Raw genomic sequence first — 14,595 nt, 5'->3', positions numbered from 1 at the left:
CTGGATAGGATAGGTAAAGGGGTAGACCTCAGAGCAGTCACCCAGAACCGCAGCTCGGGGGATCCTTTCCGTCCTGTAAGGATCACAGGTTTATGTGGCGCAGGCAGATGTGCAAAATTAAATTCTGAAGTACATGGGGAGGGTGATGGAAGTGGGGTCAACAGGAATAAATATAATTACCGGAGGACAGAATTTGGGGCATCAGATGCTGCAACAATCCACACAGCCATGAAGCTGATGTGGTGTGGAAGGCAGTGAATAAATACAGTAAAGAAGAGATAGAACATAAACTGAGAAAAGTAATGCTATAGAGAATAGCAACAAGTAAAACAGAGGATTGTATGGTGGAAGAAAAGCTGTTCGGCAAAATCAGACAATGGCAATGCCAGGTTGGAATGTCAACAAAGTTAGTAAAAGATAGATTACTACTTGCTGTAAAGGTGTCACATTAAGTTGCAGACAAGTACAATGAAGACACTTACCCATTAGCTATCAGTCTTGTGTAAGTGTCTTTTAATTGTGCCTCTGTGCTACATAATGTATCATCTTGACAGTAAGAAGCAGTGTATCTTTTCCTTACAGAGTTAGTTGTATAATTTGTAATTGTTTCCTAACATACCAGTTTATAAGCAACAGAATGAAAAAAAGTTAATAACAAACTGTTAATGGGAGGCACTGAGTAAGGGATGCACAAGAACTGCAGTGTGTGGGCATTCTGTTTTCTACAGGATGACACACGGGAGACGGACGGTTTTGAACTGCGTAGTACTGAGGGCTCAGTGGTGGGAGGTGGTCGTGGTGGGGATACTTCTTATCCACACAACACGCCATTTCATTTACTCAGTCACTATGGAGCAGTGGGACTTGCAACCTCGAGTGTTTGTCTGTGACAGTTTCGTGAAAAGTGGTGAGTCTATTATTGCTACACAGCGATTGTTTCGTGTGCAGTTTAATGTCGGTCGACATGGATCTGTTCCAAGCCGTAACACAATCCTGAGATGGGACAGAAAACTTCAGATCAACTGGAAACGTACTGGATAAGAAGCATCCTGGCTCGAGACGAAGAGTAACGACACCAGAAAATGTTGAAAGGGGAAGGCAAGCGGCAGTCAGAACCCCAGGATGGTCAGCTATACATCATGCTAGTGAGTTACGAATCAATCGTGAATCGGTTAGACAAATTTTGCATAAAGAATAAAAATTCCATCCCTAGAAAATGCTCATTGTCCAACAACTTAAGGAAACTGATTTTGCTATATGAGAAGACTTCCCTTACAGAATGCAAGTGATTTTGGGATCGAATGAAAATAAAATTTTATTGATGAGCCATGAAGCTCATTTTCATTTAAAAGGGACTGTGAATAAGCAAAACCTATGTTACGGGGCTCCAGAACATCCACACCTTATCCACCAGTATCCTCTGCACTCAGAAAAAGTAACAGTCTGATGTGCTCTGTTGGCATTATTGGACCTCATTTTTTGAAGAGAACAGGGCCATAGTTACTGTTAATTCGGTTCGTTACATTCGTATTCTTGAAACCAGAACTAAGAAGACGACGAATCCCTTTAAAACACGTTTGGTTCCAGCAGGATGGGGCAACATCGCACACCGCAAACACTTCAATGACAGTTCTTAGATGCATGTTTCCTGGCCGAATTATCTCATGTTTTGGCAATGTTCCTTAGTCTCCCAGGTCTCCCGACTTGTCAGTATGTGACTTTTTTCTGTGGGGGTACCTTAAGAACTGTGTCTATGACCACAAACTGTGAAATTTGGATGAGTTGAAGAATGCAAACATTCAAGAAATTGCTGCCATCCCTGCAGAGATTTTAGTCTGTGTGATGGAGGATTTTGAGAAGAGTCCTGCATTCGAAATGGTGGACATCACCTTGACGACATTATTTTTCACAAATAACCTTGTTAACTAAAATGGCAAATAATGAGCTTTGATTTTGTGTAAATAAACATGCATTAATTTTAAAGTTGGCTGAGTATTATTTCATTAACAACTGTCCGTCTCTCGTGTGTCACTCTATATGTTCCTCTCAGCATCTCAGTTTCTTAGTGTCAGTTTTGAAGTCAACACGTGATTTTGTGGAACTGATTTTGTGCCAAGAACTGTTTGAAAATTTTATAGATGTACAAATTGATTTCACGAGTTTTTGGGACCTATAAGAAAACTCTGCTAAACATTGAAGCATTCTTAATTTTTCACATATACCTTATTTTAAAAGGAAAAATAAAGAAAAAATGTGTATACAGTGTTCACATGATTTCACCATTTATTTTTTTCCTCAGGGTTTCTTCCTCACTGTGAGCCCAGAATCCATCCTTGAAGTTGCTGATTGTGCACTTAAGAAAGATTCTTTGTTTATGATGAATCTCAGTGCTCCCTTTCTGTCACAATATTACAGTAAGCCAATGATGGAAGCCATGCCCTATGTTGATATTCTGTTTGGAAATGAATTAGTAAGTTTCTTCCTATGAACATTAATTTTTACTATCTTTTTTTCACATATGAATTTCAGAATTTTTTAAATTTATTTTTTTAATTATTGAATTCATTAAATTAATTAGACATAATTTTGTAATTTTAAGAATTATGTTTTACATAGCTAATGCCAATCAGAGTTCTTATTCATACAGAACTTATTGAATGTTTTTTTTTCTGGGAATCCATCCTGTTTGTGTTCTGCACACTCCTCCCTTCTCTCCTAAACTTCTCAGTGTACCTTTTTGGCATAATACTCCTTGAAACTAACTATAATGTTTTAAAATAATAACTGAGTGCCTTTAATCACAGTTTGAATCAAAATTATAATGCTTTGATGTCAACAAAACGTTGCCAATTTTTGAAAATATAATGTATTTGGATAGATTATAAAACCAAGCAGCGGCAGGAGAACACACATACAAAGATATTGAAATTTGCAAGCTTCTGGAGTCAGTGGCCCCTTCTTCTGGCAGAAGTGTTGAAGGGGAAGGAAGAGGGGTAAAGGAAAAGGATTCATGAGGTGTAGAAAATGGGGAGAGTTTGGAAAAGTCACCCAGAACCCCGGATCAGGGGAGGCTAATCAGATGGGATGAGAAGGAAAGACTGATTGTTGGGGACTTTCCTCCGATGAAGTGGTCCTAGTTTGGCATGTTTTGTCAGGTGAGGAGAATAAGGACACACCATCTGATGAAGAGATGGATTCAATGTAGGCAGCCTCATGTACCTGTGATTAAACTCAGGAAGATGTGCAAATGAAAGACAGTCCTCAGCAATCAGTCTTTGCTTCTCATCCTGTCCGGTAAGTCTCCCCTGACCTGAGGTTCTAGGCAACTTTCTCAAACTCTCCCCATTTCCTACACCTCACAAGTCGCTTTTCCTTCACCCCTCTTCCTTCCCCTTCAACCCTTCTGCCAGGTGGAGGAGCCATTTTCAATATCTGTATACATATGTTCTGCTACCAGTGCTTGCTGAGTATATTTTATCTATCCAGTTGCATTATATTTTCAGTAACAAATTGTGTCAGTCTTGATAAATAGACCTTTTTTATTCTGTGCAGCTTCACAATTTAATTAGAAAAATATGGGCAAATGAGAGTGCAGTAGAGCTGTAACCAAGTCCATATCTGGAAAGTGTGAGACTGAGGCTGCCAAGGATTATGTGAGCTAGTGTAAACAATCTAGTAACGTTCAATGTGAAATCCAAATACACGAGCAGAGTCGTTATCAACAGACTGTTATTTTGTGAACTATTAAGTTTCAGAAACAGCAGTGTCGGATGCAACTGACACAGTTGGGTATTTTGCAGAACTGGCTGCACCCATTCCACATGCCTGTTGTGGTCCTGTTGACAAACTTTCAATATGTATACCAGCCGACAGGTCCATATCAATGTCATGGTTGACACGAAAACTAGATCCCTCCCCATTTAACTGACACATGGAGTTGGTAATATCCGTATGTCATCTAGATAATCAGTGTGGCGAAAGGAGAGGTACCCGTATCCCTGTCAAGAGATCAGGCAGATGGGCTGCTTGATTGAGTGAATGGTATTAGGCATGGTGTACTTTACATCCAGCCTTGTCAATGGTATCTGCATGGTTGCCTCTGTTAAGGTGAACTGTGGCCTGAGGACAGCAGTCAATTTCTGTATGGCTCCAAACAGGCTGTTAGAGGTCTCAACTTGGCACCATACTGGAGGACAGTAATGTGGGCGTAGGTTGTATAGACGTTGGACAGGAGACAGGAGTGAAGGTGATGGCCTTTGCTAATTGGTATGCTTGGTATTGGGAAGGCAGCTGGGTGGACAGTGTGCCATAGTTGTCAGGGGGGTGTGCTCTGTGCAATGGTGTGGCCAGACCTGATTCCGGTGGCATGTTGGGTGGTCCTGACCAGCTGTGATTTTGATCATTTGGTTCCCCCTTCTCAAAGACGACATCTGGAGCCCATGCAGAAGTATACCTAAATGTGTGGGATAGATGTTGGAGCTGATATAGTAGTAGTAAGGGCTGCTGCTTGGTTCTGGGGGCTCATTGGGCTGGCTGCAGGCATAAAGCAGCATGTATAGCCTGTCTGGCTGCAGCTCTTGACCAGGATGGAACAGCAGGTGTGAGAAAGCTTGTCAGGCCATCATTGCTCACAGCATATCTGCATCTTGAATGTCCTGACCAACTGCTGTACCTCAGAATTGGGCATTGGGAAGGATGATATGGTAGTTGGGTACTGATTTTGAAGGTTGATTCTGTTGAAGGTCCAGATGGCTTGTTAATGTTGAGCCAACAAATTAATGCAGAATATTTTCCAGTGCAGTTAGGGGTGTAACTGAAGAATTTGAGGCCAAAGTGTACACAGAATAATGATCTGACATCCTGCTGCTTCTGTAGTCAAATGTATTGCCACCCTCTTGCATTCAAACAATGACGCAAGGAAAAATCAGACAAGCCAGTGTCCATGGTTTTAGACAAGTGCTTCGGTTACCCTTATTGTGTCAACAACTGTACCTGGTAAAGCAGCAGATCTTGTCATGGTACTTGGGCTCCGTAATGAAATGTAATCCGGAATTTGTCCAACATGTGCCACGTAATCTCTAATCTGAAACCATACGGATTCCATCTAATCAATGTTGGTGTCTATTTTGGTGTCTGTTTTGCATAACAGATTTTGCATGTCAACTTGCTACATGTCAGTTGTAATTAAGACTTTTGCATGTGTAATCATTGCTAGGCAAGGCACAGCTGCATAAAGGCTTCCTGGGGGGCTTCGAACCATTGAAAACTGATATCTTATTTATGAAAGTGATCCAAGAAGTAGGCAATGGGACCACTTTAGTAATTAATTTTCCATAATACTGGACTTTACTCGCAAATGAGATAAGTTCATTCAAATTTTTGTGGGCAAGAAATCTGTCTGTGGCATCTACTTTTTCTGTTGTTGTGGTCAGCCCTGATTCACTTAATAACTGCCCCAATTAATTACTCCTAGGTTGAAAGAAACTGCATTTAAGGAAAAGGCAGTAGAAACTATTTTATTGAAGCTGATGAAAAATAACTAACTAGATTTTGCAAATGTTGCTTTGATATAGTCCCTGTCACTGTATCATCTAAGAAATTCACACACTGTGGTTCCTCTTCCATGAGTTGCACATGAGTGTGGGATGTCCGGGGATAGTTACATGATCATGCTGAATTTTACAGTGTACGACCAGTGACCAGATATCAAATCGGACACAAGCTGGTACTGGAGGTGTCCACATTGTCGTTTTCCAACTCCCAATCTGGGTCTAGTGCACAGCTAGTGGAAATAGGTTGCAGGCGGTCTCCCCCCCCCCCCCCCCCCCCCCCCCATGAAAATATCCATGTTTAAATGTTGAAAACAGTCAGATGGAAGTTAGAATCAAACTGTAGCTTGAGGGATAATCAAGGCAACATTTAAGTGAAGTGTAGCATTAGTTTTGCAGATAATTCTGCATGTTACCTGACAACATTTCTGAGACACCAAACTCCTGCATCACTTCCTTTATAGTCCAACTTTAAGGTGATAATGTGTTTTGTAATATTGGGCTTCAACAGGAGACAGACTAAACTCATGGTGGGGCTAATGACAGGTCACGGGAACTTTAAAAAGTGCACATATAGTTGGTATAGAAAAAGAAGTCCCATAGCTGTGTGGTGGTGAGACTGATGAAAATGCATCACACCTTATCTTCCAGTGCAAAGTGTTGAAGATAAAAACACAAAATAGTAGGGTCATCTGTTGTCAAGAAATTGTATCTAAAATTAGCAGTAAAGGGCTTTTTAATGCTCTTTAAAGATACTTATTAGCTTTACTAAAATCAAAGGGAGTGAAATAACACAGTAAACCTTGTTTTGGTACAGGTAATAGTGGGCAACGACTGCTGTTATTTTTATCTCCCTGTTCAAATCAACTTGAGATGATAACATCAAAATCTGCTATTTTTCTGACTGCTTTGACAACTGAAACTTTTCTTTCAGTTCTTTAATTGGCAGTCTATGGTCTAAGCATTCAGGACATTCTCTACCTGTACTAGACGTATGAAAATCATTTAGCTCAAAGCCCCCAGCAGCAGCAATCTTACGTGAAGTTGCTTCTTGACTTTCACTTATCTTTCTTTTTGCATAACATCTGACATCCATTGAAATTTCAGGTGAGTTATTGCAGTAGGGTCAATCCATATGAAGTGATCCAGTTATGGTTGCTTGACTATTTTTAAATGTTTAATCAACATGTAATTATCCATAATTGAGAAGTTCAAAACAGTTTTTAAATAAATTTTTACCTTGCACCACTACTGAATGGTGGCCATTTTTATTTGTAAACGCACAGCGGTTTTTCAGTTTGGAGACATTAGCATTAATTTGAATGTCTGTGTGCTGGGTTAAGCTTCAGCACTGCAGTTGACATGATTGGTTTTAGAAAAGTCATTTCTACAACATTGCTTATTACCCAAAATTCAAAAATAAGCAGTTGAAATGCCCTCAAAAGTTTAGTATTCAAAATTTAGAAAATCCACTTTTTAGACCCAAAAATAAGAACAAGGGGTGATTTATTAGTGTATTTTTTATCTAGTTAGTTATCATAAACTTCTGGCCGTATATAGAGCAAGAACACCGACAAATGTTTCCTTCATTTTTTGTAAATTTTTGGAATGTGAAAATCTTTATTTTTTAAAAAAAGTTTGGGGCTAGTTATGTCTGGTGGGAGTGAATATAAAAATTCGATTTTTGCACATTCTGTGCACTAATGTAATAGCAAAGTACTGTAAAACTTTCAACATTGATATGTGAATGTGAACAAAGATATGAATTTTTGGAAGTGATGAAATATTGACATTATTCTACAATTGATCTTATGGCTGTTGCTTCTTTGAATGGCCTGTTGTTTGATTGTAATATAATTTAGTTAACACTGTCATCCCATATTTAGTTAGTATTATTTATTTTGTTAAATGGTAGGAGCTTTTGGTTTGGTTCTGTGTTGAAAGAAAAGTTGCCCATTTATACCTAGGTTTATTCTCAATTAAGTAGCACATTATTACAAGTTCAAAATGATACAAGTAAAATAATAAACGTTTAGGATTTCTCTATTATTGAGAAGGCTACAGTTTTGTGCATAAGTTGAATCCTCAAGACAAGTGTGTACAGAAGCTCAGTGGACAGAGTTACAAGTCTGCAGAGGAGCCCAGTAGTCAGTGATAAATCTTTACGTGAACTGTGCACACCCCCACTACATTTGCTGGGTGTCTCATTGTTGTAGTCAGTCTGTTTAGAAACATTTGTAAGAGTGGGTGTGCATACTTCACTGAGAGTGTAGAATATTTTATGTGCTTTTGTCGTGAATGCATTTTTAACTAACTAAAATAATTTTAACATTAAATAATAAATAAATTTGAAAGGCTAGTCAGAATGCAATAAAATGGATCAACAGTACTCTGTTGGACACATAGTAAGTGAAGTGTGTCACGAAACAGGTTATGGTTCAGTTTCAAAAAACCTTCCAAAATGTTAATGACTTTGATTGAGACAGACAGACTTTGTTTAAATAACGAGCAGGTTCTTTTGTATCACCAGTTTGTGAATATCATGTGGAAAAATATAATGTGAAATACAATCACATTTTTGGGAAAAAATGCTCTTCTCCACTCAAAGTTCATAAAAAGCCAGTTGTTAGAGGTTTGGGGGAAATAAAGATTGAACATTTATCCTTGTTAAGTGCGAGTAAAACAGCTTCTTGAGTGAAACTTAATGTGATTCCTGGAAATTCCATGAGCACAACTGTTATTCAAATATATTTATTGTGAATCCAAGACCAGATTCATGTAACCTTGTTACTGACTTTTATTCCCAGTGAGGAAGCTATTAGCAAACTGGATTTTGCTTGTTCTAGAAAGAGGTACCTTCTGCATTGAAAATAAGAAAATTGAGTAGCAGAAAAAGAAAAGCAGCTATTGGAAGCAAGGTACAACAAATTTCAGACAAAATTAGAAAAGACTTAGACTCATGCTTTAATAATGCAGATACCAGCAGTAGTTCTTAAAAAGAAGAAAACCTACCTCCAGAATCATCCGACACTGAATATTTGAGCTTAATTGAAAAATTAAAAAGTAAGTGTTTCGTGATACCTAAAAAGGAAAAAATTAAATTTTTAAGATTGACTCATGCTCAAGAGAAAAAATAGTTCACGAGTTTAATGTTTCTGACTATTTGATTAAACATACCCAGAAATTTAGTGAAAGAGCAAGGCATTCTTCCAGTTTTAGAAAGGAGTAGATAGATGTGAGTGAAGAAACAATTGAAAAGATCCAGCAGTTTTTTGAAGACGATGAAAACAGTGTAATGTGCCCAGGTAGCAAAGATAGCAAAAGAGTCATTATAAATGGAGTTAAAGTAACAAATCAGAAATGACTAATGGTGTCAAATTTAAATTAACTTTATGTAGCTTTCAAAAATGCTAATCCTGAAAGCAAAATTGGAAGGCCAAAATTTTGTAACTTTTGCCCCAAGTTGTGTATTTTGGCCAGCCCCTCAGGAACACACACCATTTGCATTTGTTTATTTCAGAAAATGTCAAACTGGTGGCTGTGGGTGCAAAACTCAGTGATGCTAACTACAAAGAGTTACTAAATTTAATGGTATGTGACACTAACAATTAAGAGTGTATGATGAGTTTGTATGATAATTGCCATGGTAAAGATACTGCTCTTAAATTGTTTAATGAATCTGAGAGATGAAATGCCTAACAATGTTACCTTCAAACTGTGGGTTACAACTGACAGGACTGAAATGATAACAGTGGTTAAATCTCAGGAAGAGTACTTTGAATCTTAAATTGATAACTTAGAAACTCTCAAAAGTCACCACTATGTTTCTAAAATTCAAAGTAAATTTTTGAAGGACAAAAAAACACAACTTTATGAAACTGAATGCATAGTCCTTGCTGATTTTGCAGAAAACTTTACATTTGTGGTTCAGGATGAAATGCAAGTATTTTGGGTCAATTACCAGGCAATAGTGCATCCATTTATTCTGTACTTCAAAAATGATAAAGACGAAGTTTGCAGTTCTTCAACTTGCATTCTAAGTGACCACTTGGAGCACAACACTTCGGCTGTCCATGTGGTTCAAAAGTATGCGACAAATTACAGAAAAGAAAAGTTGCCCAAGGTTGAAAAGCTCATATACTTTTGAAATGGAAGTGGTAGTCAATACAAGAGCAAAAGAGTTTTTCAGATTTTTGCAACCGCAATGTAGATTTTGGGTTGGAGGCCGAATGGCACTTCTTTGTCTCTTATCACGGTAAACATGCATGCAGTGGAGTAGGAGGTACAACAAAACATGAAGTGAGTAAAGCCAGCTTACAAAGAAAGATCACAGACCATCAAATTCTTACAAATAGACGACATGTGTGCCTTTTGCAAGGATAATTTGAAGGCATCACCTATTTTCTCATCAAGAAAGATGAAGTAGTTCTTCATATCAAAACAATGCTTCAAACCAGATTTGAACACTGTATGACAATAAAAGGAACAAAGTAATTCCTTGGCAGTGCAGAAAATTTAGTTTCATGCCATGTAACATCAGAAACTGACATTTATGAGGATCATTGTGTCAATAAAATTACATCTCTGTCTTTGACATTTAATGACATAGTGGCATGTGCAGGGTGTATACGACCCGGGACAACCAGCAGATCCAGGAAAAACTTGGGAATTTTTTCATCCGGGAGGAAACTGGGAAAAACCCGGGAATTTTTTAGAATTTCGGGAATTTTTCGTTGTTTTACTTTTCAGTTAAATTTTTGCAATTTTGACTGGTAAGAATCGGTACTCTAACAAAGGATATTATTGTACCACGCTACTGCAGAATAATACTGCAACAATGAAATGTGAACGAGAAAAAATATGAAAATAAAACATAAATTTCAAAGGAAATGTGCCATATACAACAACAAAACACAGCGCTCACACAAGCATTTGCCACCAGTAAAATGTGTCAAAGGCTTTACCTCCAATGAGCGTGACGTTACAATTGTTTATATTAGATTCGTTTTAGCAGTTACGAGCGGGCTCATGCGCATGCGCAGTTGAGTGGTGAATGAGTTGTATCTTCACCCTCTTCTGGCTGCAGAAATGTGGCTGTTGGCTGTGTAAGCAGTCGCAGCAAGCAGCTAGATGCAACCGGGAAGAAATTTACTGCTGTACCCAAGCTGCCAGATTCACGCATGCGCAGCAGGCCCGGATCTATGGGGGAAGGGGGGGGGGGGGTCAAACCTAGGTATCTGACCCAGGCGACAATTGTGAGGGGGGGGGGGGGGGGTTGCCAAATTCATATTCTTGAGGAGAAAAAAACCTTGTTTCACAAAGCGACTAGCGTCCAGCACACGTTGGTCCATCGATTATTCATATGATTTTGAAACGCATCCTTATTTGTTTTTGAACATACTCTGTAAGTTGATTTCTGAATGAATCATAAGTTGATTTTTCAACACGTGCATAGTGTATGTGATGTCTATCAGGGTAATCCTAGTCGCATCTAGAAATAGACTGTCCTGCAGGCAAAAGGGGACTGAGCTATACAAGCTGAGCGGAGTAAAGCCAAACGAGTGAACGCCAATCACTGTCTGATTATGTTGTTGATTGGGTTTGCGAATGATCAGCGTTGTTATAATTACTAGGGAAATCCATAGATTCAGACTACTAGAGTGGAAATAAACGACTAACAGGAATAACAGGTAAGGAAGATTACACATTATCTTCTCGGTGTAACCCAAGAAAATGAAATTTTGTCAGAAAATCTTTGGCCAGATCCCTACACTAGTAAGGGCCAGTTGTACGGTCCCCGTCTAGCAGCCGCTTATGTTCTGTTCTGGAAGTAGTGCGGAAAATGGTTTGTACGAACATATAACAACGTCTAACCGGAGAATAATCAGGGATAAGTAAACCAGTGATTCTGGCAGTTAACTGGCAATAAGTTTTGACAAAGGCAGGATTACTTCCAGAATTAGTCATGACATGATTTTTTGTTAGAACGAGGAAGGAGAAGAAACATTGACATCACAGAAATTAGGGAAGAATATGAGGATTCCAAATATATATATAAAAATCTCGTACTACTACTTTTTGATCTCGTGCTCGAGAAACGAGCGTATGAATGAAATGTGAAACTATTTTCTAACATAAAGCTTTTTGCTTGTAGTAGGCCTAATAGGCATTTTATGTCGGTCTTCGTGAATTATATTCTGTCGTGTTATAAAAATGACCATTTGTGTCAAAACAGCCTCGTTTATTTGGTGTGTGTTACAATTTCGGCAGTGTTAGAAAGACCTATTTTGTTTTATCTAGCAGACAGTGACAAAATAGATGTAATCAGATTGAGAAACCATACCAGTCTTGGGTACTATTTGTATTAACAGCTCACACAGTATTAGACAACCATATTTCAATTTTTCATGTAGCATAACGTTTGACAAACTTTGAGGTAACAGATTCTTTCGCAGAAAGGAAAGCACGCCATGTACAGTTGTAGCAAGATTAGAGAGAATATAATGCTAGGAGCTAAGTATTGAAGAAATGTGTACTGTCTTGCTTGTCTCTTGTGTTTACTGGTTTTATGTATCCTATATTTTATTTTATGTCACCAAAAACAGAAATTAATTAGCTAACAGGCAATAAAGAGTGCAGATTTTCTGAAGAGTTCTTCTTCTCCAGATTACAAAATGCGAGTCTTTTTATATAAAAAAAAAGGCAGGATGTTAAACCGAGTGACTGGGAGCAGGAGAGGCACCACAGGACATTTTAATTTCCACTGTCCTGAATATAGTTGATGGCATCCAGTACAAAATATACACGTTTCAATTCCACGGAGCGAAATGCAGTGACGTGCAGTAGAAGAATGCTGTGTGAAGAGGGGTGGCACTGCACTGTGGCACACTTAAGACCAAATAACATGTCTTGCATTTCCTCGAAAATGTATGTTTTATGTATCAGACTCTCCAGAAAGATGTGCTCTACAAAAGGAGCATATTATTGAAAACTTATATATATATATATATATATATATATATATATATATATATATATATATATATATATATATATATATATAAAAACAAAGATGAGGTGACTTACCGAACAAAAGCGCTGGCAGGTCGATAGACACACAAACAAACACAAACACACACACAAAATTCAAGCTTTCGCAACAAACTGTTGCCTCATCAGGAAAGAGGGAAGGAGAGGGGAAGACGAAAGGAAGTGGGTTTTAAGGGAGAGGGTAAGGAGTCATTCCAATCCCGGGAGCGGAAAGACTTACCTTAAGGGGAAAAAAGGACAGGTATACACTCGCACACACGCACATATCCATCCACACATACAGACACAAGCAGACATATTTAAAGACAAAGAGTTTGGGCAGAGATGTCAGTCGAGGCAGAAGTGTGGAGGCAAAGAAGTTGTTGAAAGACAGGTGAGGTATGAGTGGCGGCAACTTGAAATTAGCGGAGATTGAGGCCTGGCGGATGACGAGAAGAGAGGATATACTGAAGGGCAAGTTCCCATCTCCGGAGTTGCCCTTCAGTATATCCTCTCTTCTCGTCATCCGCCAGGCCTCAATCTCCGCTAATTTCAAGTTGCCGCCACTCATACCTCACCTGTCTTTCAACAACTTCTTTGCCTCCACACTTCTGCCTCGACTGACATCTCTGCCCAAACTCTTTGTCTTTAAATATGTCTGCTTGTGTCTGTATGTGTGGATGGATATGTGCGTGTGTGCGAGTGTATACCTGTCCTTTTTTCCCCCTAAGGTAAGTCTTTCCGCTCCCGGGATTGGAATGACTCCTTACCCTCTCCCTTAAAACCCACTTCCTTTCGTCTTCCCCTCTCCTTCCCTCTTTCCTGATGAGGCAACAGTTTGTTGCGAAAGCTTGAATTTTGTGTGTGTGTTTGTGTTTGTTTGTGTGTCTATCGACCTGCCAGCGCTTTTGTTCGGTAAGTCACCTCATCTTTGTTTTTATATATAATTTTTCCCACGTGGAATGTTTCCCTCCATTATATATATATATATATATATATATACACACACACATACACGCTTGAGGGATGGGGCCGGGGGGCCACTATCTTAGTATTGCCTGCCCCGGTTTGGAAATATCGTAGATCCGGGGCTGATGCACAGAGCAGTCTGAGTTATAGTGGGGAAGTGCGTAGTCTCCACGTGACCCGTTTTTACATTTAGTGATTTTGCTGTTTCCTCTTCGTTTACTGCTCTCACTTCAAATGAAAACAAAACGGATTTCTGTGGCTGGGAACTATCAAGTGAATTAAAATACATTCACATAATTACGGAAGACTAATATATGTTATTAGTTTTAGATTTTATTTTATTCCCACTTTTCTGACAGTCATGCATTAATAGTCTTGTAGAACAATGAAGTTATTTTTGTTGGTTTGCTAAAGATATTCGGTTTTTACTAACCTTTTTGCGCTGAGGCAGTCAATATGTTTGAAACGAAGGTTTTAGTTCCACACTGTCGGCTAATTTCAACTGCTCGCTGCAATTTAAGTACACATTTTCCTCTTCTAGCACTTATGCCATAATAAAGAATCAAAAATGAGTTAATACAGTACTGGTACTCCAAGAAAATTTACATCCTGAAACCCACACTGAAAAGCTTAATATCAGATCAAGGCCTACTTAATTGAGAATCTGAATATACTAATGTGCTTTTTAAGTATGCACTTCAAATGTGCCATTTTAGTGTCGTTCATGAAATTCCGATGCTCTTGGAGTATCCTCTGATGTGTTGTTTCTTTTATTACATGATGCAACATCTTTTAATGTTTTACACGTACAAACATATGGGCTTCCTGCGTCATAGCAGCTGCCAAAGCGTGGTGGCGCCTGTTATCGGGCTCTCTCTGACGACTACTGAAACGAACCTATTTCTAACAGGTCGCGAGAAAATATTGCGAATGGTGGTTTGAAAAGCGTTACTTTCAAAGTAAATTTCCTTTTTCGCAGGCTGAACTATGTGCTAGAATGTACGATGAATTTCTTAAATCACAGAGCGTTTGATGACGAGCCATTTCG

The 14,595-nt window shown here is 38.7% G+C and overlaps 1 protein-coding gene across 4 annotated transcripts in view; it reads left to right on the top strand.

Annotated features, from left to right (window-relative positions):
* The window catches only part of LOC124596327 (adenosine kinase), a 108,327-nt gene that overhangs the window by 43,644 nt on the left and 50,088 nt on the right, over positions 1–14,595 (top strand). For all 4 annotated transcript variants that reach the window (XM_047135426.1, XM_047135429.1, XM_047135430.1 and 1 more), the window contains one exon: positions 2,300–2,470. In XM_047135426.1, coding sequence (XP_046991382.1) covers positions 2,300–2,470 — 171 coding nt within the window. The remainder of the gene's footprint in view (positions 1–2,299; positions 2,471–14,595) is intronic.

This window comes from Schistocerca americana, chromosome 2 (assembly GCF_021461395.2).
Source record: "Schistocerca americana isolate TAMUIC-IGC-003095 chromosome 2, iqSchAmer2.1, whole genome shotgun sequence".
Lineage (NCBI taxonomy): Eukaryota > Metazoa > Arthropoda > Insecta > Orthoptera > Acrididae > Schistocerca > Schistocerca americana.
The sequence above is the reverse complement of the archived record's forward strand: the minus strand, read 5'-3'. Positions and strand labels throughout refer to the sequence as shown.